This window comes from Eleginops maclovinus, chromosome 12, assembly GCF_036324505.1.
Source record: "Eleginops maclovinus isolate JMC-PN-2008 ecotype Puerto Natales chromosome 12, JC_Emac_rtc_rv5, whole genome shotgun sequence".
Lineage (NCBI taxonomy): Eukaryota > Metazoa > Chordata > Actinopteri > Perciformes > Eleginopidae > Eleginops > Eleginops maclovinus.
In genome coordinates, this window is record NC_086360.1 from 26,539,791 (window position 1) to 26,566,121 (window position 26,331).

The following is a 26,331-nucleotide window of genomic DNA, read 5'->3' on the forward strand; positions in this document are numbered from 1 at the left end:
AGATATCCAGCATATGTATACAAAGTACGCTCATTCAAATGCTCCATCCATAACAGCAGTGATAAACACATTAATACATCAATAAAAAAACACAATCACTCGATATATAGGCTATTTTATCATGAAATAGGACAAATAATAACAAGTAAATTGGTACTTGAAGTATATTTTACAACTTTTCTTGTTATTAAGTAAGATTTTGAATGAAGGGAATCAACTCGTTACAGAGTATTTGTATTTTACACTTTGGTAAAGCTACTTAAATAAAAATATGTTTGTGTTTCCACCATGGTCCAAGAGACACGAGAGGCGCGCCGTGCGCTGTCACAATGTGGGCGCGGGCATACGTAGGAAATTCGGCGCGCGAAAGCTGAAGCCGGAAGTAAGGAGCTGAGGGGAGAAGTCGGCCAGTCCCTCGATCAAACTACTCGCAGCATCTTTAAACATCCTCTTTTGATATGGCAGACCCGAAGGTGAGGTCACATATTTTAGGTCATCGAGTGTACTATGTTCGCTATAAAGTCAACATTTTGTTTCAACCATGTTATTTTATATGTTTAAATGGGTCAAAGTTTGTAAAGGAAGCAGGGGGGCAGAAATGCCGACAATGATATATTTTCTGATGCTAATGCAAGGCTAGTGAAAGCTTGAGCAGACAACTAGAAATGTCCACAGCTAGATTTTAATACTGTAACGTTTTTATTTGAAGCTTCAAAGTACTCAGTGGTATGCAGACAGTCGGCATGCTAACATGAGCCTCACTAATCATTAGCTTTAAACACAACAGTTGCTAGCATTTGTATGCTACCGTTAGCATCATTAGCATGGAGGTAGTGACTGCGTATTATCGGGCTTTTAGCTGTCACGCTGCTACACTAATTGGAGTGCCAGTTAGCCTAAATACATGTCACCTAAATCACTGTTAGGTTCTGCTACTCCATAATGAAGACACCTAGGTGTGAAAAGTCAAATGTTTAATCTTAGCTAGCATGCTAGTGAAAGGCCTCCTTGTTAGCTCTGCAACTTCACAATGAGTTGTCTTGAAAAAACAAAGTTGAAATAACAATTTGTTAACAGTACACAGATTAATGTTACTGGCATAAAAATCAACCTTAAGTATAAACATATTTTGTCTCAAGCCAGTTCACTTTTTATTCAATTCATTATTATGTTATTGCAATATATTTGGCATCAGTAGCCGTTGGGTAGCTAATCAACCTTAGCTAGCAGTTGGGATGGAGCTAATTTGCTAACTGGTGAAGCCTGTGAGCATAAAGGGGTAAAGGGTTTCCACCCTGAAGAAAGGAAAGTCTCCCGCGTTTGCTCAGTTTCACGTCCGTTACATGATGTGAATTACCTTAAGTAGATTGACTCAAGTACTGTATTTAAGTACATTTCTGAGGCACTTGTACTTAACTTGAGTATTTCCATTTTTGTGCTACTTTGTTCTTCTATTCTACTAAAATTCTGAGGTACTCTACAACGTACTTTAACTCCACTACATTTCATTAATACCTTAAGTTGCTTGGCAGATTTGGATTAAAGATGTGAAATATAATAGTACAACGTCTGAGTTCTTCTTCCATCTCTGCTTTCCACACTGTCCCAAGTCACAAGCTCTCCACTAGATTAGATTTGCATTTTTTGTATGCAGAATGTGTTCTTACCATGATGGTACCGTGCCTCTAATTGTATGCACATCAGCGTGAGAACATGCAACCCCCAAATAGAATTAAAGATGCTTGGCTCAGCAATAGCGATTTACTAAAGGCTTTGCCAGTTCCCATACAAAAGCTATACTTAACCAATGAGCTCTTAAATCCTCCCATTGAAGCATCTGTGGCCGGTTGGACAATTGTCAGAAGTCATTTTGTTCTAGCAAGTTTTAAAGAGTCACAATGGCCTATTCCACACACTTAATTACTTTACTTAACGCTACATTTCTGATGGAGTGCAATGTTACTTCGAGTTAACTCATCCGTTGCTCTTCCTTGTAGGACCAGGAGGAGCCCGAAACCACTGCAGATACCACAGAGGACTCTAATCATGATCCCCAATTCGAGCCCATCGTGTCCCTTCCTGAGCAGGATGTGAAAACATTAGAAGAGGATGAGGAGGAACTCTTTAAAATGTAAGTCTGTAGTCTTATTCAAAGACCCCACAAGTTATTTGTTTTACATTTAAGCGATGTAATATTTGCTGAACAACTTGTAAGCCACTGTACCTTTGCGTTCCCAGGCGGGCTAAACTATATCGTTTTGCCTCTGAGAACGACCCACCAGAGTGGAAGGAGAGGGGAACCGGTGATGTGAAGCTGCTGAAACACAGAGAGAAGGGCACAATCCGCCTCCTGATGAGGAGAGACCGAACCTTGAAGATCTGTGCCAACCATCACAGTGAGTGAAGCTGATCAATATCGTTTATATCACAACGCCAAGGAAATAATAGAGGGGGCAAATAACTTGTTTCAACTGACGGGGCAAACTTTATTGCCTGTCTTTTCAATCTAAAGCCTTCTATGTATGCTGATGTACACATATGTAGGGACTTGCACTAGTGATCAGTCTGTATGGATGCATTATGCAATATCAGCACATTATTTAATTGAGTTTCATATGTAGTGCCTCTTCAATGTTTGCAAAAAATGATTAAAAGCAAACAGCTGAAGATTCAGTCACAAGCTACATTTAGCTGAATTATTATTATTTATATAGCAATAATGATCAACTTTTGTATACATAAAACAGACGTACTATCCAGCCTTGTGAAGTCCTACTGTTTAAATGCTCACTGCTCTTTGCTCTCCCCTCTCTTGTGAACTGCAGTTATGCCTAGCATGGACCTGAAGCCCAACGCTGGCAGTGACAGGGCGTGGGTGTGGAACACACTTGCAGATTATGCTGACGAAAGCCCCAAACCTGAATTCCTGGCAATACGGTTTTTAAATGCGGAAAGTAAGTATCCACACATTCAATCCAGTGAGGTGAAAACAACTCTCCATTCTCTGCATCTAACTCTAGGCAACAAAGCTTTAGCAGATATTTCCTTGCATGTTTTTCTTGGCCATCATACAGCAGCGCATTGATGTGAGGAAACACTCACTTTCTCTGTTGTGTTTGCAGATGCTCAGAAGTTCAAGGGGAAGTTTGACGAGTGTAAGGAGGAGGTCAGAAAAAGTCTAGTGGATACAGGTACGTCAAACAAATGTCTTATCCGGAATATGCTTAAATTACATTACTGCCCTTCTCAGGTGTTAGTGATTTGATGAGACCCGTTTATATTCAATTTAAACTATGAATTTAAGATTTACGGGGATGCAGACTCACTCTGTTCTTGGCTGTTCACTCCAGCTAAGAGCTTTTAAGATGCTGCTACATAACCACGCTGAACGTAGTACTTTACCTGCTTTCTAATAAGCTGGTGTCAGTACGTTCTGCTACATTACAATCCAGATTCATCACAGTATGACTTTTTTTTTAATAGTAATACCTAACATCATTAGCATATGTTGGGATATTATGCAAGATGCCAACGTTTAAAAGGCAGCTTTTTTTCCGGTTTTGTTCAAACGTGTAATTGACAGCACCTTTTACTGTCTTCACCACAGGCGACACTGATAGCGCTAACAAAGTGGCAGAGAAGCTGGAGGAGCTCTCCGTCAAAGAAAAGGCATCAGAAGAAAACAAGACGGAGGTGAAAAAGGAGTCTGAGAAGAAAGAAGACGAGAAGGAGGTGAAGGCTGAGGAGAAGAATTGAGAACCAAGAACTTGCTTTGCTGATCTTCAACTTATCAGTCTTTCCTCTTTTCTACAATAGACTCTAAACGAACTGAATTTGGACACTTGCATATTATTAGTATTTTTTTTTATTATCTGTTTTGCCTCAAGATCACAAGTCATCGATACCACTGGGGGGGGGGGGGGGGGATACAAGATAGTGAATTTAAGAAAACTAAAAGCCCATTCCTTTCCCTGTTTGCACCATGGATTGCCACGCTTTCCATCCTCCATCTACAGTACCGTGTTACAAACTGTAAAAGAGGCTTGTGACGGTGTCGATTCCCACATTGGGGTATTTCTCTTGTTTTGTTATTCTGAAGCAGTTTGTTTGTAGTGGGGGGGGGGGGGGAGGGAGAAGACAATGTAGCCTGCTTGATAGCAGCACAGGGTCAGGGACCAGGCATTATGGAGATGCACTGACTTAAGTTCCTCACCAAGGAAAATTGAGTTTCATAATAACATTCCCAGACTGTAAGCATGTAACTTGAGTGTGCCCTATCTGATCTGTGTGCTCACCACCCTCTCCTTTTCTTTCCACTAGTTGAGTTCTTAACCTCGCCTCTCTAAAGTGCATCTAAGTGCCAGTGCATCTGTAAATACATGTATATGGATGAAATGTTGCTTTTCATTTACACTCAAATGATTGGAAATGTTTCCGCCACCTTCGAATAAAAGCTGTCAAAGACCACGTTTGCTTTTGTGTCAAAATCCCTCGTTTCCTGGGATAGAGGATGGTTACGTGTCGTTTAAAATGCATTTAGGTACAGAGAAGTATACTCAAACGAGATTTTGTAGAGTTGAGACAGGATCCTGCGACTGCTCGTATGCAAATGGCCTGGCATAGGTTGCCTTTTAGCTTTTACATTGCAGCGAGACGCTTGGACTACAAAATAAATAACGTCATATCAGTGTTCTGCAGGTGCATCTTAATTCACCAGAATCCATTCACTCCAAGAGTTTGAACCTTTTATTTACTCATCTAGAAATATTTCCACCACCTTCAAATAAAAGCTGTCAAACACCACGTCGGCCTTTTTGTATAAAAATCCCTTGTTTCCTTGGATATATATTGATCAAATGTGCTCATAAATGCACGCAAGTACAAAGCAACATGCAAAAAAATCATGGTATTTGCAAACATCCAGACTGGGATTGCATTAGAGCTTTTTAAACGTCAATCTCATTTTGATTTCTTCAAGAAATGCCGTCATGTCAGTGCTGTGCACGTGTACTTAAATAATTCACAAGAATCAATTCACTCCAAGAGTTGGAAACTTTTATTTACTCTGCTCATTGGGAAATATTTCCTCTTCACAAAAATAGGAACGCATTTACGTTTATAGTATATTCTATATTTTAATACATCATGAACTTTCTATTTGAGTTTGAGAAAACAGAAGTCAGCTCGTGGCTGACAAATGAAACAGATTACATTTTTCCGACTGTCAGGAATGGTCCCTGACCTGCAGCGATGTCCATACCCCAAATTAAAGAACATTGGACCTATGGCAGTCATCTTAAAGAGGAATGACATCGATAGTGTTTCGATATGTGTTCGTGATAGACTCAGGTTATCTTCAGCAACTCTGCAGATAACAGGTTTCCCCAAAAAGCATCCCTTCATACTTCATGAGCCTCACGACAATTCAGGAATACATGACTCGTATAGACTATTATCCTGTTACTCAACATTACTGTGTTCATGGTAAGGCAGCTGGGTGAGACCTTAATAGGGGGACCACTCACTACCACAGTTATTGACCAGTTTGCCACGGATGTCTGGAGAAAAGGAAAGTATGAATGCACCAGAAATGGTAGGATAAGAAAGATGTTATAAAAAGTAAAGTCATTTCTTAATGAGGCAATTAATTAAATCAAGATATATTTGTATCTTGTACATTGGCCTATCTTCCATAACATTCTACTCTTAAAGGGACAGTAGGCTACACCCCTAAATCCAAAGTCAATATGCTGTAGTGTTATTAATCAATTGGATTGTGTCGCTGGGAGTTGCCGAGTCATATTTTGGCTGTAAAAGTATCTTCCTTCTCTCGATTATGGAGGAAATAAATGGCACTTGGCTTGTGGTGATTGAAGTGCCAAAATAAGTATGTTTAAAAACTCCCATCAATGTCTCTTAACATATTTCATGAACTGTTTTTTTGATATAATCCACAGACATTATGAGCAGTTTGTAGGAACTCTTTTCTTTCAAGGAACCCCATCCCAAACCATCAAGATTGATTAATAGCACTACCGATAAAAGTACAAATATTTTGGATTTTGTGGTGAACTGTTTTCCACCAGCAAGGAAAGTATGAATGCACCTGTAACGGGAAGAAAAATATTCTTGAAAAGGTGATTCAACTTTCCTAATCGGGTCAGATATTCATTCTCCAGAACGTTCTGCTCTTAAAGGGACAGTACACCCCGAATTCAGAGCTATTTTTCTCCTTTTCTTATCAATTTAGTGAGGAATTGGCTGTCAAAACATCTGCCTTCTCTAATATATAATGTAAATCCAAAGCATCTTAATGGATAAATAGCTTTACAGGTTATAGGATAAATATATTTGATTTTGTGCTGAACGGTCCCTTTAAATTTAACCCAGTCTTATTTTGCTCACAGGTGTTCCTACAGCTTTTCGCTGCTTGATACATACCAGTAACGGTAATTCACTGTCCCATAATGTACAATAGTTTTCAACCAGCCATATTTTATCTTCTCAAAAGGCAACAATGGTTTATTTATCATGCAAATTGAAGCCGGACCAAATCCATCACTATATTCTGTCATAACTCACTTCAGATAATACTAGTTCTGTTTAATGGTCCAAATTAATAAATGTTTTGAGACTTTTTTCAAATAAAAGCAACAACAAAGAAAAGGGTTTGCGTCTCCGAGTGGCGGGAGACACTGAGCTGTACCAGACAGCTGCTGCAAATTCATTTTCAGTCAGCTTGATGTCACCCATTCACCATCTTTGAGAAATTAATTACCCGCTTTTCTGCACAGAAATCTCAAGGCATCTTCAATTAAAATCCCAATCTATGACTTGTGTACACGCACACATTACCCCTTCCTCAAATCACTCACATTTCATCATCCTTTCTTTTACACTTCAAGGCAGAACAGTCTATATTTACTCCTTCCTGTTATAATGACTTCATTTATTTACTGGATTTATAATTTATTTAGAAAATAAAACTCCACTCGAAAATAAAGACATCCATTCCAGGGCTTATAAGCGTATAAAAAAGATGTATCAAACATAGCTTCTGAAAGTTTGGCTATATAAAAATGAAACAAACCCATAAAAAAAAAAAACTAGAAACAGAATAATGAATGAGCAACCAGTCATCTTCATTTTAGACGATGGCTTGTACACTTCTTTCCATTCCTGTGATTATAACAGAAACAACTTCCACGCTAAACCCTTCAGACAACCACACACACAGAAAGTTGTTTTGGTTGTGAAAGGCTGGACTCGTTCTGACTCTTGGGATGAGGTAATGTTATCTTTCAGAACAGAACACATCCGTCCTGCCCTTCACGTTGAAATCACCCTGAACTCCACTAAAAACAAACAGAGGCGATGTTCTGCACCTTAATGAAGGGAGTTAAAGAGGCTAGGTTAGACTCAAACCCTAAACATATGAGACAAGGAAGCCATTCATGATGTATAAATGAATATCATGTAGCATCTCCGCTGGTTGCATTCATTCCTCAGGGGCTTCTTTCTGATTAAATCAACTGTGTAAGGATGTATATGCCGAACAGAAACCCAACAGGCTGCACATTACCTTGCTTATTACACAGCTGTTTACTATATAAAGCATCAGTTTGACTCACAATATAGATTTAGTTTTCTTATTTTTGTTCTGTTGTCTTTACTGGGAACAGTTTATCAAAATATAAAGTGTTTTCATATTGACCGGGCTCCTTTCTGCAGATTGATACAACTGCTCACGGTCCCTTTATCAGAGCAGCAGTCTGCAATTGAAAAATAACAGACTGCTGAATATCAAAATTGACCAATCAGAAACGAGTATTCCACTGAGCTGTGTAATCAATAGAGTGGTGCAGGGACGAGTCCTAAAACCAGGAAATTAGACAGTATTTTACAACTTCTAGTTTCCTGGTTTCAGAGTTAGCTATTTTTGAAACAGTTTTTGGTTAGACGCTTGAAATAAGTTCTGTAATGAACAAAAGCTGAAGTGATTTTCAATTTCCTTTAGATAACATAAGTCATTAAACACCTGCTTATATTGTATGAATGAAACTATTCCACCTTGAGATTACTTGTGTTGTTGCACAGCCATGCAAGCGTTTTGTAGCTCCTTTATAGCCTAACGTTTGCTTTTTACTCTTGGCGGTTGCATTTCTGCTTCAAAAGTCACTAGCTGGTGTTAATATGTGGAGATTATCCTGTAAACTCTGTATGCTTTTTGTCGAGGGAGCCCTTGCAATGCTAATTTTCAGATCATCCTACAGAAACACATCATCACTGCACCACTCTATGGTATTAGACTTTCTCAATGAACTTGGAATGCAACCACCAGACATAATATGATACGACTTTCCTTCCTCGATATCTGAGATGTGTTGCCTGCCTATTCAGTAGGTACTGATCTAAATTACTCCACCAAATACTCTGGAGATGGCATGAACAGGACACGTTAATGTGAAGCACCTTGAGGCCAATCCACTCGAAAAAAATCGGTTCTCTCACAGAGGTCCATGGTCGGGATGTCGGTGTTGAATCATCTGTTTTTGTTCAGCCTTCAGCAAAAGTTTTTGAGACATCCGGAACAACATGCGCTCCATGACCACAGCTCAGAGACAACAGCAATAACATCAACAGTCCACTTTTAACGACCAAAATGAAGCGTCACAATGTCAACAACATAACACTCCTTACACATACACACACACACAATCTGACAAACAACCTCTCATACACACACACACACACACACACACACAATCTGACAAACAACCCCTCATACACACACGGGCATTTGGCAAGACGGACCCTCTGATTGGACAATAGCTGTGCTGCGTGTTATTGAGAAAATAAAAGAGGCTCTCTTTGCAGCGCGGCGGTCGTTGGAGGTGGCTGCGGCTCACACTGATATCTCGTAGGTGGTGCCTCCCACACCCGTCACCTTTTTGACGTTACTGTGACGGCTGGGGCTGAGGGTGGGACCCTGGGCACTGGGGTGGCAGTCCATCTGCCCGTTTACTTTCATGGCCTCTCTGAGTGGGGAGAGAAGAACGAGGACAATTATTTAACACATGGAAAACAAAGAGGTTCAACACAAACCAGTTCAGTATGGGTCGGGGCAACATGCAGGTTAGTTCAGGCAGTTCTGGACTGTGAAGATAACAGAACAGATGCATGGACAGTTAGTCAGATCAAGGGCTGGGCAATATAGCGACATTTTATATAAATATAATATGAGACAAGATATTGTGTTAGATTTTGGATCGTTTCAGAGGTGTCTTTGTAACATAGTAAGGTGATGTATGGTAATTTGTCATTTCTGCTGTTTGGTTTAGCAGCTTAGTCATGACATCCATATTACTGATGATCATTTATCAATTATCTCACTGTGTAAATATTTTATAAAAGCTCTAATAGTTAGCCATAAAATATCGTCTCAATATCTTTATCAGGGTATTTGTTAAAAATGTTTGTGATATATGATATAATCCATATCGCCCAGCCCTAGTTGGAAGTGTTAGTGAGACTTGGAGATGTTAGTGGAATAAATAAAAAAGCATGCAAAACAAAAATGAATGAGTAGTTACACAGCTTTATTAACTTGTGAAATAATACAAAAATTGATATTTTTTACTAGAAAGGCGGACATATAAATTCCCAAAATACATGTAAGAATTCACTCCTGACATTTTAACATGGACAAATGGACACCACAGTTAGACAAACACCATATACAGACGCTACACATCGCCTCGGGTCAGGACTACTGCACTAGAGCCCGTGAGTCTGTGTCCAGCAGGAGGAGCAGGGTCTCCAGTGGGAACACATTCAATGCATGCAGTCCCACAGGGGGGGGGACGTTAGGTTTCATACCTTGGGCCCCCCAGACGAGGTGAGTCTGTCCTCTCTAGGGCACTGATGTAGGAGAGTTTTTGGTGGGAGTAGGAGGGGGATCGGGGCATGGCGGGGGAGTGTGGTTGGTGGGCCGGGGAGCGATAGAGGCCCTCGGGGCAGGCGGCCCGGCTCTGGTTGCTGTTGCTGCTACTGTGATCAGTGTGCAGGGAGGTGGAGGAAGTCCTGGGGGCGCGGCCCAGCGTGGAGCGCAGCGCTGGGGTTCGTTGCCCATAGCTCACAAGACCGACCCCCATCAGGTTGTCCCTGGAGCCTCCGAAGGCGGGAGGTGTGGGGCCTCGGGAGACGGTGCCACGAGGCCCGTCTGGGTAGCAAGCGCTGGGGGGTAAGCCGTAACCCCCGTCAAACACGCCAGAGTCCTGGGCGTAGATGTGGGTCTGCGAGCGCCCGTGCAGAATCTGCCGCTTCTCCCGCTCCTCCATATCCTTCCGCTCCTGGATGGAGGCCATGATGGTCTGGGAGAGGTTGTCGTAGCGCACCGGGGACGGGTCCCGGTCTCGCAGGTGAGGGGACTGCCTGCCCACCCCTCTTTGTTGCATCACCGGACTGTAGGCGGAGGCCACCTGGTGCCTCTGCATGTCAGTTTCCCGGATGTGGCACATTTTGGTGGGCAGGTAGGGTGAGTGGAAGCCTGTGGAGGGGATCCCGCGGTGGGCCATGCACTCGCTGGCGGCGGCTGGGGAGATGCTGGGGTTGAGCAGGCTGTCGTAGGACAAGCTGCCGTTACGGTTGGAGAGCGTGTTGGGCGAGAAGACGCTCTTGTACGGGGTGGAGGTGAGGGTCTGCGGCTGCAGCGCCGGGAGCTGGCCCTTCTCTGGACGCCGCTGACCCTGCTTCAGGCTGAGGGAGTGGGAGGTGACTGGGTCAGAGTCCAGCTGGTGGGGGGAGGACTGGAAGGTGCGGTGGAGCGGAGCGTTGGTGTACTCGGGCAGGTCCAGGTTCGGCTCGGATCGGTAGTCATGACCGCGCACGCCCTCTTCCAAGATGGCCGAGGTTTTCCGCTCATCTGGCATGATGATCTGAGGAGCAGAAAAACACGTCACCTCTTTGTGAAGATGTGTTAAGTCTCCGTCCTTAACAGCTGCTAATGAACCTGAACAGGAGATAAAACCCCCGGCTATAGAGAGCTATTTAAGCTATAGTCTTAAAACCCAAAAAATGAGTCAGCATTTTTGCCCTCATCTCAAAGTAGTATGGTTTTCTTAATGGGTTTTATAAGGTTTTATAAGGTAAACGAGACTACAAAGGGTGTCAGGGACATTAAACTTAATCACGCAGAAAACGACTCCCTAATTTGTGATGCCTTTTATGTCTGGCATTTGAAAATGATAGAAGTGATGTTAATTGGTGAAGGTTTTCTTGCTGAAAAAGGATCTTTAATGTTTGTTTTCCATACAGTTTTAGTCCTGCAATCATCCAATATATTCCAATCAGCTTTTTTTGAAGGCATCAATGGCCTGCAGATATCTGTAAGGTTTAATAAGCTTTATTGTCAAATGTGCAATAGTTTTGGGATGGAATCTAGAGTCTCAGGCTCCTCCAACTATGCAACATGCAGAATTAAGTGAACCAAATACAGGTTAGATAATAAATACTGTACAGAGGGTTAAGTTAGGACAGTGTCTATAATACTATATCTGCTGCTAAACACATCATGTCTCACCTTCTCTCCAGCGGTGTGGTAGTGGACTTTCGGCATGGTGCCAAAGGACGGCCTGAACTTGTACATGGCTGGAGTGGAAGGGTGGGTCTTACCGGAGAGAGCGCTATCTACAACACACACAGAGACAAGAGCAGAGAGAAGAGCAGAGTTAACACGGTGCAGGCAACAGGAGTATTATAGTCGCGTTGATTGAAAGTCTGGTCAGTCTTGGAGAAACGACAAGCGCTCAGAGATGAATCAGAGTAAAGAGGCTGAGGGGATTGAGTTCTTGAAAACACACACTGTTGCTATTCCTGCAGGGGGGGGAATAAATCAGAGTGACAGGGTGGTCAGATGGTGAGAGACCTGCAACAGCAAGATGTCCATTCATGAATATAAATACACCGTCGATTAAATTAGATTGAGATCAGTACTGTGCTTAAAACTAATTAAAAAAGGTGCTTTCCATGTCCTGCATTTGTATCGCTTCGATCCTTTTTACTCTACTTCATTTATTTGATCACTTTAGTTGCTTTAAAGATTCAAATTTAATCAAATATATAGCAAACAATACATTAAAGAGGTATTATTATAGGTTAAGGTTAACTTTATTGATACATTGGTGAACATAAGATGCTTTCCCTGAGGTTTATTAGTAAAAATAAAGGCATCAATAATGACATTTTATTATCATTTCATATATTTTTATTTATGTTACAGGTTTTATAAGTGTTGACTTGCACACACACACACACACACACAAGCAAAATTCTCTTTTAAGTTGATGTTTAAATGATTGAACTTTTATTTAATCTTATCCTATTTATTGATTTAGTCTTCCTTTGTTTTACTGAGAGGGATCACCATTTTATTGTGTTTTATTTTGTATTGTCATACCTTTTACTGCTGTGTTTCTGAAAGTGTTGAAGTGTTTTATCATGGTTTTCTTTTTGCTTAGTTCTTTGCTGTTTTAAATTGTGATGTGTGCTTGTTTGAGCACTTTGAGCTGCACCTGATGCATGAAAAATGCTATACAAATAGAGCTTATTATTATTGTCATGATTATATACAATTGGAATATATACAATTCTGAAATGGGGTGTTCTGCAGATTACTTTGTGTGATTTTAGGATATTTTGAGGCTAATATTTGTGTGCTTTTATGTAAGAAAATGTTGAATGCATGCATTTTAACGTAGATTTTCTATGCTGTGGTATTACCATTTGAACTAAAACAAAAGACCTGCACACCTCTGCTCTGACGGGTATGCAACCTCTACTGGTGTACACTTATCTGAGTTTTCTAATTTGCATTAAAATAAAGGGAGGAAGTCCATTTGAGCAGGCTGCAGTTCTCTGAAGTACCAGCAGGATGTAATACTGCTCCATGGTAGAGCAGGAAGTGTTCCCTCCCTGATAAAATGCACCATGGCACTGGAGATCCTAGAGAGAAGCATATCACTGACACTTCAAACGATTAAATGCATCATATTTAGGAACCTTCTCTCTCGCACTCTCATACAGGATATGTCACAGGTCCTATTTCCAGTCATGAGGCTCAGCTCTGTTGGACGCCAGCAGACAGAGACGCTGGTGATTCACTCTGAATTCTCCCTCAGATCTGATTCAGTGAACAAATCTGGCCAAATCACGGCTATTCTAACCGGCATGAAAAGAAAAAGGCCAATGACCTGACACCGGGACATTTATCACGCTAAATTAGAGGCAATCACAGACTGGTGATGTTCAGAGGGAGTTGCAGTATTAATACCAGCTGTGATGGAAATTGTGCTAATCAAGGATGTAACCCGGAAAGAAATGTAATCCTAAATGAACAGATGTTTTAAAGGGGCCCTATTATTATTATTATCTCCATGTTTTAATGTTCAAAAAGCTCTTTATTTTTCTCATACTGCCTGTGCTGCAGCTCCTTTAATCACCCTCTGTCTGAAACCAGAACCCAGTCTGCTCTGATTTGTTAGCTGGCCGGCTCTGTTGTGATTGGTCAACCTGCTTAGAGATGTCCCGTCCCTTAGCCTATCACAGAGTGATAGATAGATAGAATGGGAGGATGAAACCCTCTTTATTAGTCACACACATGCACACAGCAGAGCACACACAGTGAAATTAGTCCTCTGCATTTAACCCATCCTAGTACTAGGAGCAGTGGGCAGCTATTGTGCAGCGCCCGGGGAGCAATGGGGAGGGGGGATTGGAGGTGTCCGGTGCCTTGCTCAAGGACACCACAGCAGGGCCTAGGAGGTGGACTGGGACCTCTCCAAGTAGCAGTCCACTTTCCATATTTCAAGTCTGTTTGGGGACTTGAACCGGCAACCCTACGATTCCCAGTCCAAGCCCTACTTAGTGAGCCACTGCTGGACACTGTCCCTATGTTCAGGAAGTAAACAAAGGAGTCCGATGGAGGCGTTTCAGGGTGTGTGTGTGTGTGTGTGTGTTTTGGTTTTAAATGGGTCCAGGGGCTTTGTACAACATGTTTTACAGGTGGTCTCTTGCTCCCTTGTAAGAAGGAGCCATGCTTGCAAGATTTAAGATCTTTAAGTGGATTATTATATGAACATTGAGTTTCATTGCCTCACTCATCACTCTCTGGACAGCGAGGATTTGATGACCGACAGGAGATAGAGGGGAGTTGTGGTGAACACAGGCAGGCTTTGTTCCTTACCTTCGCTGGAGGTCAGCTGGCCCTTCAGCTGGTTGTACCGGTCAGCTTTGGGCGGCAGCGGCGGCTGCATTTCTTCTCATCCAGACCATCCAGACTGGTTTTAGACTGCAGGGAGGAGAGAAAGGTGTTAAAAGCATCCAGGACAGGCGGAGATGAAAGAGAGGAGCGTGTGTTAAAGCCAGGGAAGCATCAACACTTCTCTACAGTGGCTTCCAAACCTGCCAAAATGATAAGCAACCGCAGGACTTGAGATAACAAAAGGTATTTTATTCACAAAAGATTTGACTCTCAAACTGACTTCACAGATCTTAATCAATAGTCCAAGCTTCCTTAAGAACGTCCTTAATTAACTGATTAATTTACGTTTGAAAAACTGTCTCATCAGGTGTCCAATATTCGACCTGCAGTTGCAAAGATCACCAAAACAGCAAGGCTACAGTAACACAGATCTATTAAAGCACAATCATTTAATCAAACACACATTTTTAAATACAGTACTTGTGTTCAATCAATACACTTTTCTTTAAGTTTAAGATAGTTATTACCTGTTGCTACTTCACTCACTACTTTAATCTTATAACTAAACTACATGTTCACTAACTCTACTCTAGCTAAGATCTGTACCTGTTCTTTATTTTATTAACAGGTGGTTGGTCTTCTCTTATGATTTGCCTTTTATCCGCACTGCCCTCGGCTGTAACAATGTGTATTTATAAAGTCTGATTTCTGATTTGACATTGCATGTTTAACATACTGCTGAATATAAATCCTTTTTCCATCCAACACTTATCAACAGAGATGGAATGCTAACCTTAGCTGAACCGACAGTAGGGAAGCTAAGCTGCACTAGCTGTTGTTGAGCGGCTGATTAAGTGGAAAAAGAGTGCTCAACTTATCAAGCGTTCCACATCTTTAAAAGCCAACATCAATGCAGCCAAACCAGAGAGGTTGTCTATTTAATTGCAGATATTGTTGTTCTTGTCCAAATCTGCAGCAGACATTATTCAGCATCTCGTCTGCCAACAGTGCATCCAGTCGTGTTGCTCAAGTAGGTATTCTAGCCTCAAGCTGCTAGCCAGCGGCAGAGATGGTACTAAGCTCGCTTCTTTATAACTCCAACGCCCCAGATCCCTTTCATTTTCAAAAGTGTAGCCTTAAGTACTCACTGACACTGGGAGCAACGCATCAGACTGTGTACAGCTCCCTCTGGAGCCGCAGAGAGATGAATACAACTTTTACATACGCAGGAGGAGGCTACTCCCCAAGACCTGTAAACACACTTAGAAGTGTGAAACTGTTGGAGTTCTTCTTTAAAAGTCAGAGGTAATTTCCCTTTTTTTGCCTCTAAGTTTGTTTGCAGTTGCTATATATTTTTAAAAGTATAGGATGCTTTTCTTCACAGGAGTCCCACGTGAGGAGTGTACTTTCTAGGCGCATATGAAATCTGTTATGCATACTTAAAAGGACCCTCAACTACATCTAATTTCATGCAAGTTGGTTTAATAATAAATGGCATGAATTCAAACCAGCCTCTCAACCATCGCTTTATTTTATTTTTGGAATAAAATGACATGTTTGTCTGTCTTTAAATCCACACAAATGTGACACACCTCAGGGGTCCAAGTCAGTTCCTCCTCTCTGTGAGTCACCTGGCTCTGACGTCTGAAAGTGTCTAAAAATATCCTGTTTTACAAATGAGGATTCTCTCATGACTGCTTGAGTGGATCCTTTGATATGCTGCATTGAATATGAGCCAGTATTGAAATGGGAAACTAGGAACAGAAATGGGAACACACCTTGTAACAAATTTGATAGAAACTATGAGAATACGTCAAGGGGAAATGGTCACACCTCTGCAGAGGAAGGACGTACTGCAGTCAGGCAAATGACGGAGGAACAGGTAAATGTAAGTCACCTTGGAGCTGATGATGGTGCTGTGGATGCCGTTGTCGCTGATCTTGATGGTGATCTGCCTCTCTGAAAAGTCAGGTCTGATGAACGGGGGCTGTATTTTGACCTGGGGCTTTTTCTTGGGGTCCAAAATGTACCTACGTTGGAAAAAAGAAGCAACAGGCATGAGCAGAGTACTCCCCACCTTCATAGTGTTGCCATTACATTTGAAGCGTCAGGTGCCTCACAAGTGTGCAACTCAGGAAAAAACAGCACACAATGTACTATTGTATAGTTCTTCACATCTAAGTATAAACACTCGGTGGAGGAGGGGGAGGCTTTCATGACCGCTGAACAGGAGAGAAACATTAACAGCAAACTGAATTCACATCTCCTCTTCTTACTGCCTCCTCTTTAGAGCAGAATATACATTTCTACATTTGAAAGTCCTTCTTTCAAATGTTTACTAAGTTAAGGTGTCCTAATATATGTCATTCTTTTTGTGTCTTTTATATTTTAGGGGTGTTGTTTTTATTAATTATGAGTGTCTTTGAGAACCTTAAAAAGTGCTCTATAAAAACATGTATTATGATTATTTAATATTAGTGTTATTATTATTAATTATTATTATTGTTATTATTATTGTTATTATTATTTATTTATTTATTATTATTAGTGTTGTTATTATTATTATTTATTGTTATTATTATTGTTATTATTATTTATTTATTTATTATTAGTATTATTGTTATTATTATTAATAATATTATTTATTATTAGTATTGTTATTATTAATTATTATTAATTATTATTGTTATTATTTATTATTAGTATTGTTATTATTAATTATTTTTATTGTTGTTGTTGTTGTTGTTATTATTATTGTTATTATTATTTAAAGAAAGAAGGCGGGTCTTTATGCACAATTTCCAAATGATAAACTTCATACTATTTTGCTGAATTATAACTGCCAGGTTTTTGTATTTATAATAATACAATATTGTTTACAGGTTTATTTGTAAGTATCTTTAAAATAAAAATAGTATTGGAGTAAAAACAACAATATTATCTACAAAAATGTATTCTTAAAATGACTCAACTAAAGTAAAGTACCTCTTGAGTAAGAACAGTTCTTCAGTCAATATAATTGAATACATTCACCCACTACTTCAAGATGTATATAATATATACATCTTGAAGTCATACCAGATTCAATCAAGTATTTCTGAATAAGACTACAGGAGTTACATTCTCCATATGTATATACAGATCTGTGTCATACATGTACCATAAACATTACTGATGTGATTAATATACTGCAATATATACTTCACTATGAACCCATGTTGGTCACACAGAGACACAGAGCAGAGGACAATGGTGAAATAAGCGTGGTCCCGTTGGGCGGGATAAAAGAGACATTTCAAACACATTTCCTGGCAGAAAAACAGCATTTAGTGAGTGGTTTGAGGCCTTGTCATAATTAAATGTCTGTCAGTGTACGGTAATTGCTTTAATATTTAATGGCGGTGAAGCTCTGCGAGTGAAACATGGGATGCGGTATATCATCCAACACGTTTCGTAATGAACCTACATAAAAAGCCATGTTACTAAATGAGTAACTCGGATTCCAGTTAGACTATTTCCTGCACATAAGAGCTCATTCAGTCCTTTTTGAGTAAATCAGAAACCTTCCTCAGGGACGGTGCAACAACTTAACATCAGATGCTTGTAGCGCAGCATGCCACACACACCTGCTGTTATCTCTCTGCAGTCACACTGTTGATTTTTATGGAACAGAAATCGTCCCCATGGGTTGTAAACCTTGTGTTTGGGCTTTTAGCGATGCTTTGTGTGTGTAAAAAGCCCACTCTGCGCTCTGGTTCCCCTTTACTGTTGTTCTTCAGAGTGATTCAGTTCTCTCAGCCATCTGCCGCCCCCCAGGGTTGCTGGCAGAACAGAACACACACCTCCGCAGCCCCTCACAGCCCCTCACAGCACATGCATGCTACATTATTATTACTATTATTGCAGAGACATGGGGCTACACTGCTGCATTTCAATAGGTGTCACAGGTTTTAACGGGCAATAGCAGAACTGCAGATATAACATCCTTAGACTTTGCATTAATTCACAATTTCCCAAACATTTTTTAAAGCTATCACTCACAGTTAGTGTAGTTTGTGTCAGGAAGTATTATCTGATTGGTTGAAATCTCACAAAAGTGGTATTTTTTGTGAAATATTTAAAGTAAAAACTGTTTGAAATGTCATTTTCTGGCACAATGTTTAGTTGTTTTAGAGAGAAAAAGGTAGCTAGACTTAGTTTACCATTTATAATCATGCAACAGGCAGCATTTATTTTGCATAACATGAACCTGTCATTCTTCAAGTCGATGAAAATTCAGAAATCCTAAAAACCTTTATGAAAATGGTTCCTTTTTTCTCAGGTTTGTCTTTGTTGCTTTACTGCGATCAGTTTGTGTGACTTTACAAAACTTAGTTTGCTAGATTAGTCTTTTTTTTGCACAGCGGACATACTGTAAGTATATCCTTAAATTTGCTCCCAAATGTACTGAATCCAGAATAAATTCAAGACTCAAGAATCGATTTTGAATTGGGAAATTCAGATATACTCACACCTGTAATAACCATCCAGAAACATGTTGTTAGGGTACATGAAATCCCAGTTTACATGTGTTTTGTACAATCTATTGTTGTTTATTGAAAAGGGATCAAACTGCATGTTTCTTTTATAAAAGTCAATGAAAACTAAGAGAAAAAGTCCTGAAAATGGTTCTTCACGTCTGAGATTCGTCTCTGTACGTTTTCAACTCATGCAATTATTTAATAAACTTCTTAAACATTTGAACAAAGATAAAGCTGCGTTGATGTCATCATTTGCATTTGTTTAATTAGTGCACAGAGGCTTAATTACATCATGAGATTAGAACCCGTATGTACTGAATCCAGAATCAATTTTGAATAATATTGTGACCCAATGATCAAACCCAAAACTGTAATGGACTGTAAATACAGGAAGACTCACGCCCCTAATGAACACACACATTTATTGCAAGTGCAGGAATACAGAGTTACATATGTTCTGACTGAAATAAATACCTGAAAAGCATGTACACACACACACACACACACACACACACACACACACACACACACACACACAAGGCATCTTACCTTGGTGCCAGGGGACTGCATAAGACATAATCCACGTTGCCACAGCAACCTCTGGTGAAGGGATTTACTCCTCCACGAAACTTCCCCGTCACCTGAGGATCACAACGCCTCGTTTAGAGCAGAGGAAGGCCACGGTGCAAACACACATGTATACACACACACACACACACACACACACACACACACACACACACACACACACACACACACACACACACACACACACACACACACACACACTAACACACAACAGGCTTGCATACAAACAGGATGAGTCATCTGTTAGAGCCTCAGATAATAAGTGAGCATGGGAATCATTTCTGTTCATATTATAACTGCATTATTCTCCTGTATGTGTCAGATCTGTGGAGAGCAGAGGTTTGCTTTTGTAAGTGTGTGTGTGTGTGTGTGTGTGTGTGTGTGTGTGTGTGTGTGTGTGTGTGTGTGTGTTCAGTACAAACACGTCTGCACTCACCTGTTCGTTGGTTGTTCGACCTCGGGCTACGAGCACCATGTGGAAACCTGTGAGCCCCATGACTGGAATAAAGAAAAGCCCCGCGATGCACATCACCACCAGACTGAGCTCCAAGGTCAAGCTCAACAACAGAACAGGGTTACACAAAAAAAAACAGATGTTCTACAACTATAACTGCAACTCCTTACTACTTTATACAGTAGAATATTCTTCAGAACTACGTGCAGACTCTCAGATCCTTTACTGGCGTAAAGTAAGTTAGACCACAGTGTAGGAATACTCTGCAAGTCAAAATCCTGCATTAAACAAATTGTAAAATCGTAAAGTATAAGCATCCAAATAAACTTAAAGTACGAATAATAAAAGTACTTGAATTGCTGTTTTTATTTTATTTTATTGTATACAATATACCAGCCCTGCACCGTTTTTAAGCGTCTTCTGCACAGTGAAAAAGCACTACATGAATGCCAAATATTAATTATTTTTATAATTTTAATTTATGTTTATAACATTATTATTTTAAGTAATAATAATCATATTTTTTCTATATATTTTTTAATGTTTTTATATGAATAATAATAATAATAATAATAATAATAATAATAATAATAATTGGTATAATTATTATTATTATTATTATTATTATTATTATAATAAGAATTATTATTATATTTTATAAGTAATAATAATCATGTTTTTTCTATATATTTTTTAATGTTTTTATATGAATAATAATACTAATTATTTGTATAATTATTATTTTTATATAATTATGATCAAATATAAATGAGATATTTTTTAGTAGGGTACAATTAATTATCTTATGATTTCAAATCACATGTACATTTTGAATGACGTCATTCGTTAACAACACTTTTAACTCCCTTTTCTATGTAATTGTAGTTCAAACCTAAAACCCGATTCCTACACAGAGTACATTTGCTGTACAGTTCAGCTGCTTCCAGTGTTAAATAACTGACAGCTTGCAGAGTTTTCTTCCCCCACACTTCTGGAAGGATACGTGACGGTGGTGTGCAGCGCGGCCAGCGTCTCTCGGTGGTGGAGGACGAAGATGAGGCCGAAGGAGAACACGCCCAGCATGTGGATGCTCAGCGACAGCAGGAAGAGGAAGAAGTAACGGTAGTTCCTGCGCCCGATGCAGTTATTCACCCAGGGGCAGTGGTGGTCGAAGTCCTGAGGAACGAGGGAGGAAGAAATCGTTGTTCAAAAGGTATTAAATGACCGTTATGACCTATGCATCCTCTCTCATCAGACTCCCATGACTTTAAGTATGTTTATTTCCCAGCTCTGTTTCATAATAAATATTGATTTTTATATAATCAATTTTTATTTAGAAGTAACTTTGAAAATAACTGTATAACTCGGCATGCATGAAGAGGCTGTTTTGCTCTTCCTGTTTCAAAAGGTAAAGCAAGATAACATACTGTGAAGTTGTATAGAGAAAGGTACCTTTATTGATTATAGTACATCATCTTTAATTCATTGATCTATATTTGGTCATTTATGATATGAACCTAGTAACCAAAGCTGTCAGAAGTGGAGTAAAGGTTCAATATTAGCCTAAAGAAATGTTGTGCAGTAGAAAATAAAGTGGCTGTAGTAGTTTGTAATCACACATTACACATTTATTAAGTTAAACTGTTTGCTCTAAATGCTTTTCAAATGTTTCCTTTTGTGAAGCACTTTGAATTACCTTGTTATTATTAGTTTGTCTTCATTAAAAAAAGGACTATGCAGGAAAATACATTGATTTCCACACGAGAAAACAGCTTTCTGAGCTTTTAGCCCAGGGCAGGTATACACATAACAATCACACACCCTTAAAAACATGATTTAGTGTCTATAACAAGAACAATTTTTAAAGTACAGATCTATAAAATCTAAATGTTGTTGTGGAAATATGCTCTAGAAATAAACCTGCCTCGCATAAAAACTATATCATATCAAATCTAACAGAAGAGCACCGGATTGTTGAGGAAAAACAAATCTATGTGTCTCACCTGGAGCTGTATCGAGATTAGAGTGCCGGCATGCATACTGACTATACAAAGGCTTTCTGTTCGCATATTTGTATTCACACGCACACACACACACACACACACACACACACACACACACACACACACACCTCCACGCAGTTGTCACAGACGCTGCAGTGCGAGCAGCGCGGCGGCCTGTAGAAGTGACAGGTGGCGCACCACTTCATCCGGACCTGGATGCCCTTGATCTCCACGTTTTTGTAGAGCGGCGCTCGGAAATCATCGTCCTTGTCCTCGTCCTCGTCCGCTGTGAGGGAAACACAAGCAGGGACGAATGAACACATGCATATTGTGAATCAAACAGTCACAAACACTGAGAAAAGTAGGGTTATGATTTATGTTTCCATTTGACAGAGACAACAGGGGAGCACGTTAAATAAAAAGGTTCCCCGCTGTTAGCTGTCTGCAGAGAGAGCAAACCCTGACACAAAACAGACAGATTTCCCTAGTTTTTCCCGTGATTGTGAGTGCTCTAGAGTTCTGCAATACGACGTTGTACAAGTGTTTATCCACCCCTGAATCAACACACCATGAAGTATACTGAAACGTGGTTTTTTTGTACCGCTGCACTTCACTGTCTATCTGTACCTACGTCAAGATGTATTGAGTTGTCTGGGGAAAGTAGAAAAACTAAAGAAGTACGAAGGAGAAAAAAGGGAAATAAAAGTGACAAAACAAAGAGATCAGTGAACGCGGTGTGATGTAACGACCCAGGCGCATACCAAAGGACAGGAGAGAGTAAACAGGATGCTTGATGTAAAAAAGAAAAGGCTCTCTTACATGATAACAGCATTGTGTCTGACACCAAACATGTCCTGAACAGCGACCACCAATTGGAAAATACAGCTTCCCATGAGTCCATTTTACATTAAATAGGGAGGATAACCCCTAACCAAATGTATGTCAAAGGCCATTAAACATAGTGTCCTCAGGGATTCTGTCTTGTCTTAGTATTTGTTCTTGTTGATATTTGCAAAAGGAGCTCCTGGGATCAAATGATCATATCGTATCATATCTAATCGTATCAGATCGTACCGTACCGTTTCGTATCCTATTGTATTGTATCGTATACTATTGTGTCCTGTTGTAGTGTAAAGTATTGTACTGCATCGCATTGTACCACATCCTATCGTATTGTGTTGTGTTGTATCGTATACTATAGTGTCCTGTTGTGTACCCAAATGCATGACTTGACACAAAAAGAGTTTCCAAAAAAAGGTTTTTTTCTAGAGGTAATATTCCATAGTCCCAAAAGTCTAAGCATAACGCACACTAGCGTGGTGACAACTCAAAACGATCTGGCACTGGGCACAGAGACAAACACAGCTTAAGGTGAACACAGGTGTGAACAATAAGGGCGGGGCAGTTAATCAGGTCAAGGGGAGGGACAACCAAGGAGGGGAAATCAAGCTACCTGAAATGAGAAAGGATGTTAGTGATAAAATGAAACTGGAAATGACACCCAGGAAATGGCAGACAACAAAAAGGATTATTGGACACAGACTAGACAATACATATACATAAACTAAGGTCAAAAAACCATAACCATAATTCAGCATATTTGCCCAGACACAACACATTGTACCACATCCTATCGTATCCTATTCTTTCGTATTGCATCGTATCTAATCCCAGTGTATCGCATCATACCACATATTTATTGCATCGTGTGGTATTGTTTAATACAGTTGTGTATTTATTCCATAACGGGTAAACTACAGTATGATGGTACAAAGGTTTTTTTCCGAGCAGCCTTTGTGCGCCTCTGCAGTAAATCAAGCTGTTTTTGAGGAGCTTTTGGGGGCCACTTTCTGCTTAGGAGCTGTGGTGGAATATAACATGTCTTTCAGGTGATCAAAACGCTCTTTCAGACGAGGTACACAGAGCTGCAAGCTCAGAAAAATAATTTCACAGTGCAATAATAACTGCCGGGAGATCCAGGTGAGCCAAACACACACACAAGCAGAGAAAGCAGGAGAGAGACAAACAGAAGAGGAACAAAAGGTAGAGCTCAGAAATAAACAGCTTTATCAGCACAGACTGTTAGCACTGTTCAATTACATTTCAAAAGGTAAACCATCGACCACACCAACACACAAACAGCAGATCTGACGGCTGGTTTTCTACAAATGCTGTATGGAATAATATCACGCTACAAAGCATTGACCTATTTCATACAATGTATATTTACACTGCAGAAATACCACTGAGGCTCATTAGGATCATCTGTGTGTATGTAATGTAATCTTTATCAAATGTAATTTATGCTAAATCCTCTTTTTACTTATCATGTTAAATGGTGTCACAGCCGCCGCCTTCTCTCCTACCCTAACCCCCCTTTAAGTGTCTGTGTATATGTGTATTATTGCCATTAAATGCCATTTGATGCGACTCCCACGGCTACGATCTCCAGAAAAGCTGTGGAAAGCCATCAGTCTACTTTTGTTAAGTATTATTCCCACTGTGTGCTGAGGGTTCTGTTTACCGCTTGTTTAATGTTTATTTTGTACCTTATTTAAGATAATAAGATAAGAATTACTTTATTGATCCCAGTTTTGGAAATGTTTGCATTGCAGCAGCATAAAAAGACAAGGCATTGAACGTTAGAGAAATGAAAAGACTAGAAATAAACAATTCAAATTGTAAACATCAAGAGTCAATTAAATAGCATTTAAAAAAGGAGAAAATCTACATGTCGGAATAGAAATGTAAACAACATATAACATAATATTTCAGCTCTGAGTTTAAGAGCTGTATTTGTTTTGTTTGTTTGAATCCGCTGTAATCCATTTCCTTTGAGTTCTCATAAAACTACTTTATTTTTCCCAATCAGAACTGGTTTTATGTCCCCTTTTTTCCCACGACTTGGGACGTAACAATGGCATATTCACACATTTTTAACAGAAACACTTCCAGTTGAAATCGCTGACACTCGCCCAGATAATATAATTGGTTGTGCAAAGGTCAGGAGGAATATCATTAACATTATGGGCTGTATACTGTATCATGAATACTGAGTGACACAGAAGCATTGTGGGGATGCTGGTTCTCCAACTTTTCCACGGCACATTCGTCTCTCTCGTGTTGCAGTTTCTCCGAGAAAGGAAATGACAAGAAACCTCTGTGTCGTTCATCAACGACCTGAATTGTAAAGTACCTCCCCTCCTCACCTTTACAGTCCGGGTGATGGAGTGATTCACTAAGCAGATGTCGCATAAGGGCGATGTCAGTTCTTTATTTTTTTTCATTAAAGCTTTACTGCAGGCTCATCTGGCTGTGAGATACGACACCCGCAGCGAGCTCTTCTCCCCTCAGCGGGGCCTCCATCACATCAGCGCAGGTAGATAGCCTGCGCTTTACACAACCCTAATGATTATTACCCCTTTATGAGCAGAAGAAGCTCTTTCTGAAGACAGGTGCTTATAATTTACAAGGGCATTACAAACACCCCCTGGGAAGAGTTTAATCAGCATCACTTAACCCAGCCCTGAGGACAGGAGGCCTGCAGAGGCATGTAGAAGACTAGAAAGTGGATAATAGAGTAATGTTTGGGTCTCTCGGATCAATGTGATGCTCAGCAGGAAGGAAAATACTAAACATTACAACACCATTATCTTTAGATGGCAGAAATATTGCAGATTTTCCTTTTAGATCAAGCATTTATCATCAGTACCATAAAAAGCGCTCTATAATTAACATGTATTATTATATATTTCTTTGCTTACTAACCTCTGGGGTAGACGCCAGGGTCCATGAAGGTTGCCATGCTGAAGTTGGCCAGGACAAAGAGGAAGACCAGGCCATTGTAGAGAGGCACAGCGGGAGAGATTACCTTCGTCAACCAGGGGCACCTAGAGACACAAAAAAAGGAGGCAGAGGTTAGGATTCTGAACGTCTCTTACATTTGAAGGTCTTAGAAAGAATGCACGTTGAAGGCACTTTAGCTTTACTTCTCACTCTGAGATGCTGCTGGTTCTTGAGAAAAAGTCACATTGAGCTTCAAGTCTTTGACAAAATGTGTACTGAAACAAAAACCAAGTGACAAGTAGGGTATTTTTCTTATAGCCTTCTATACACCTGGATTATTTTGCAACCAGTGGAGTCACGCTGGAGTGGAGTCATAAGAAGGCAAGTTTAATGCATACTTTTCAAACCCAGAGGTTCATGCTGGTTCTGTACACAATATATTTCAGTCGGGGGCAAAGTTATGAACCCACAGACGACAATGGCAACTTTAGAGCCTTGCAGCTAGCATGTTTAGACGTAAAATTAACCAAACCTGGATTCACTTTCATTTTGGGTTGCATTCTTGCATAAAAAGTCCACCTCTAAACTAAACCTGTTGAATTTAAGCCATTAACTGGTTTTCCTCTTTGCATCCCACTAACCTCGATGGAAACCTGTCAGATCAGGCATTGAGGTTATCTACAGTGAACTTCCCCTAAATCACACCTAAATGTTGCAACA

At 40.1% G+C, this 26,331-nt stretch overlaps 2 protein-coding genes across 2 annotated transcripts in view; one reads left to right on the plus strand and one right to left on the minus strand.

Moving 5' to 3' along the window:
• The first annotated feature begins 298 nt into the window (after nt 1-298).
• On the plus strand, nt 299-4,467 carry ranbp1 (RAN binding protein 1). The gene is made up of 6 exons (XM_063896348.1): nt 299-473; nt 1,998-2,131; nt 2,239-2,396; nt 2,826-2,954; nt 3,123-3,191; nt 3,608-4,467. Exons 1-6 carry the CDS (start codon nt 459-461, stop codon nt 3,754-3,756), a joined length of 654 nt encoding a protein of 217 aa, XP_063752418.1. The 5' UTR covers nt 299-458; the 3' UTR covers nt 3,757-4,467.
• A 566-nt stretch (nt 4,468-5,033) lies between these two features.
• The window catches only part of zdhhc8b (zinc finger DHHC-type palmitoyltransferase 8b), a 69,266-nt gene continuing 47,968 nt past the window's right edge, over nt 5,034-26,331 (minus strand). The window contains 11 exon segments of the mRNA XM_063898222.1: nt 5,034-9,038; nt 9,880-10,937; nt 11,582-11,688; nt 14,243-14,311; nt 14,314-14,347; nt 16,158-16,290; nt 19,330-19,421; nt 19,805-19,907; nt 20,826-20,998; nt 21,954-22,111; nt 25,594-25,715. Of these exon segments, the coding sequence (XP_063754292.1) occupies nt 8,906-9,038; nt 9,880-10,937; nt 11,582-11,688; nt 14,243-14,311; nt 14,314-14,347; nt 16,158-16,290; nt 19,330-19,421; nt 19,805-19,907; nt 20,826-20,998; nt 21,954-22,111; nt 25,594-25,715 (2,182 nt within the window). The 3' untranslated portion in view covers nt 5,034-8,905.

Excerpts from the sequence above, each read along its gene's own strand:
- ranbp1 (XM_063896348.1), top strand. Across the intron at positions 2,132-2,238 it reads GAGGAGGAACTCTTTAAAAT|GCGGGCTAAACTATATCGTT; the intron begins GTAAGTCTGTAG and ends TTGCGTTCCCAG. Across the intron at positions 2,397-2,825 it reads GATCTGTGCCAACCATCACA|TTATGCCTAGCATGGACCTG; the intron begins GTGAGTGAAGCT and ends TGTGAACTGCAG.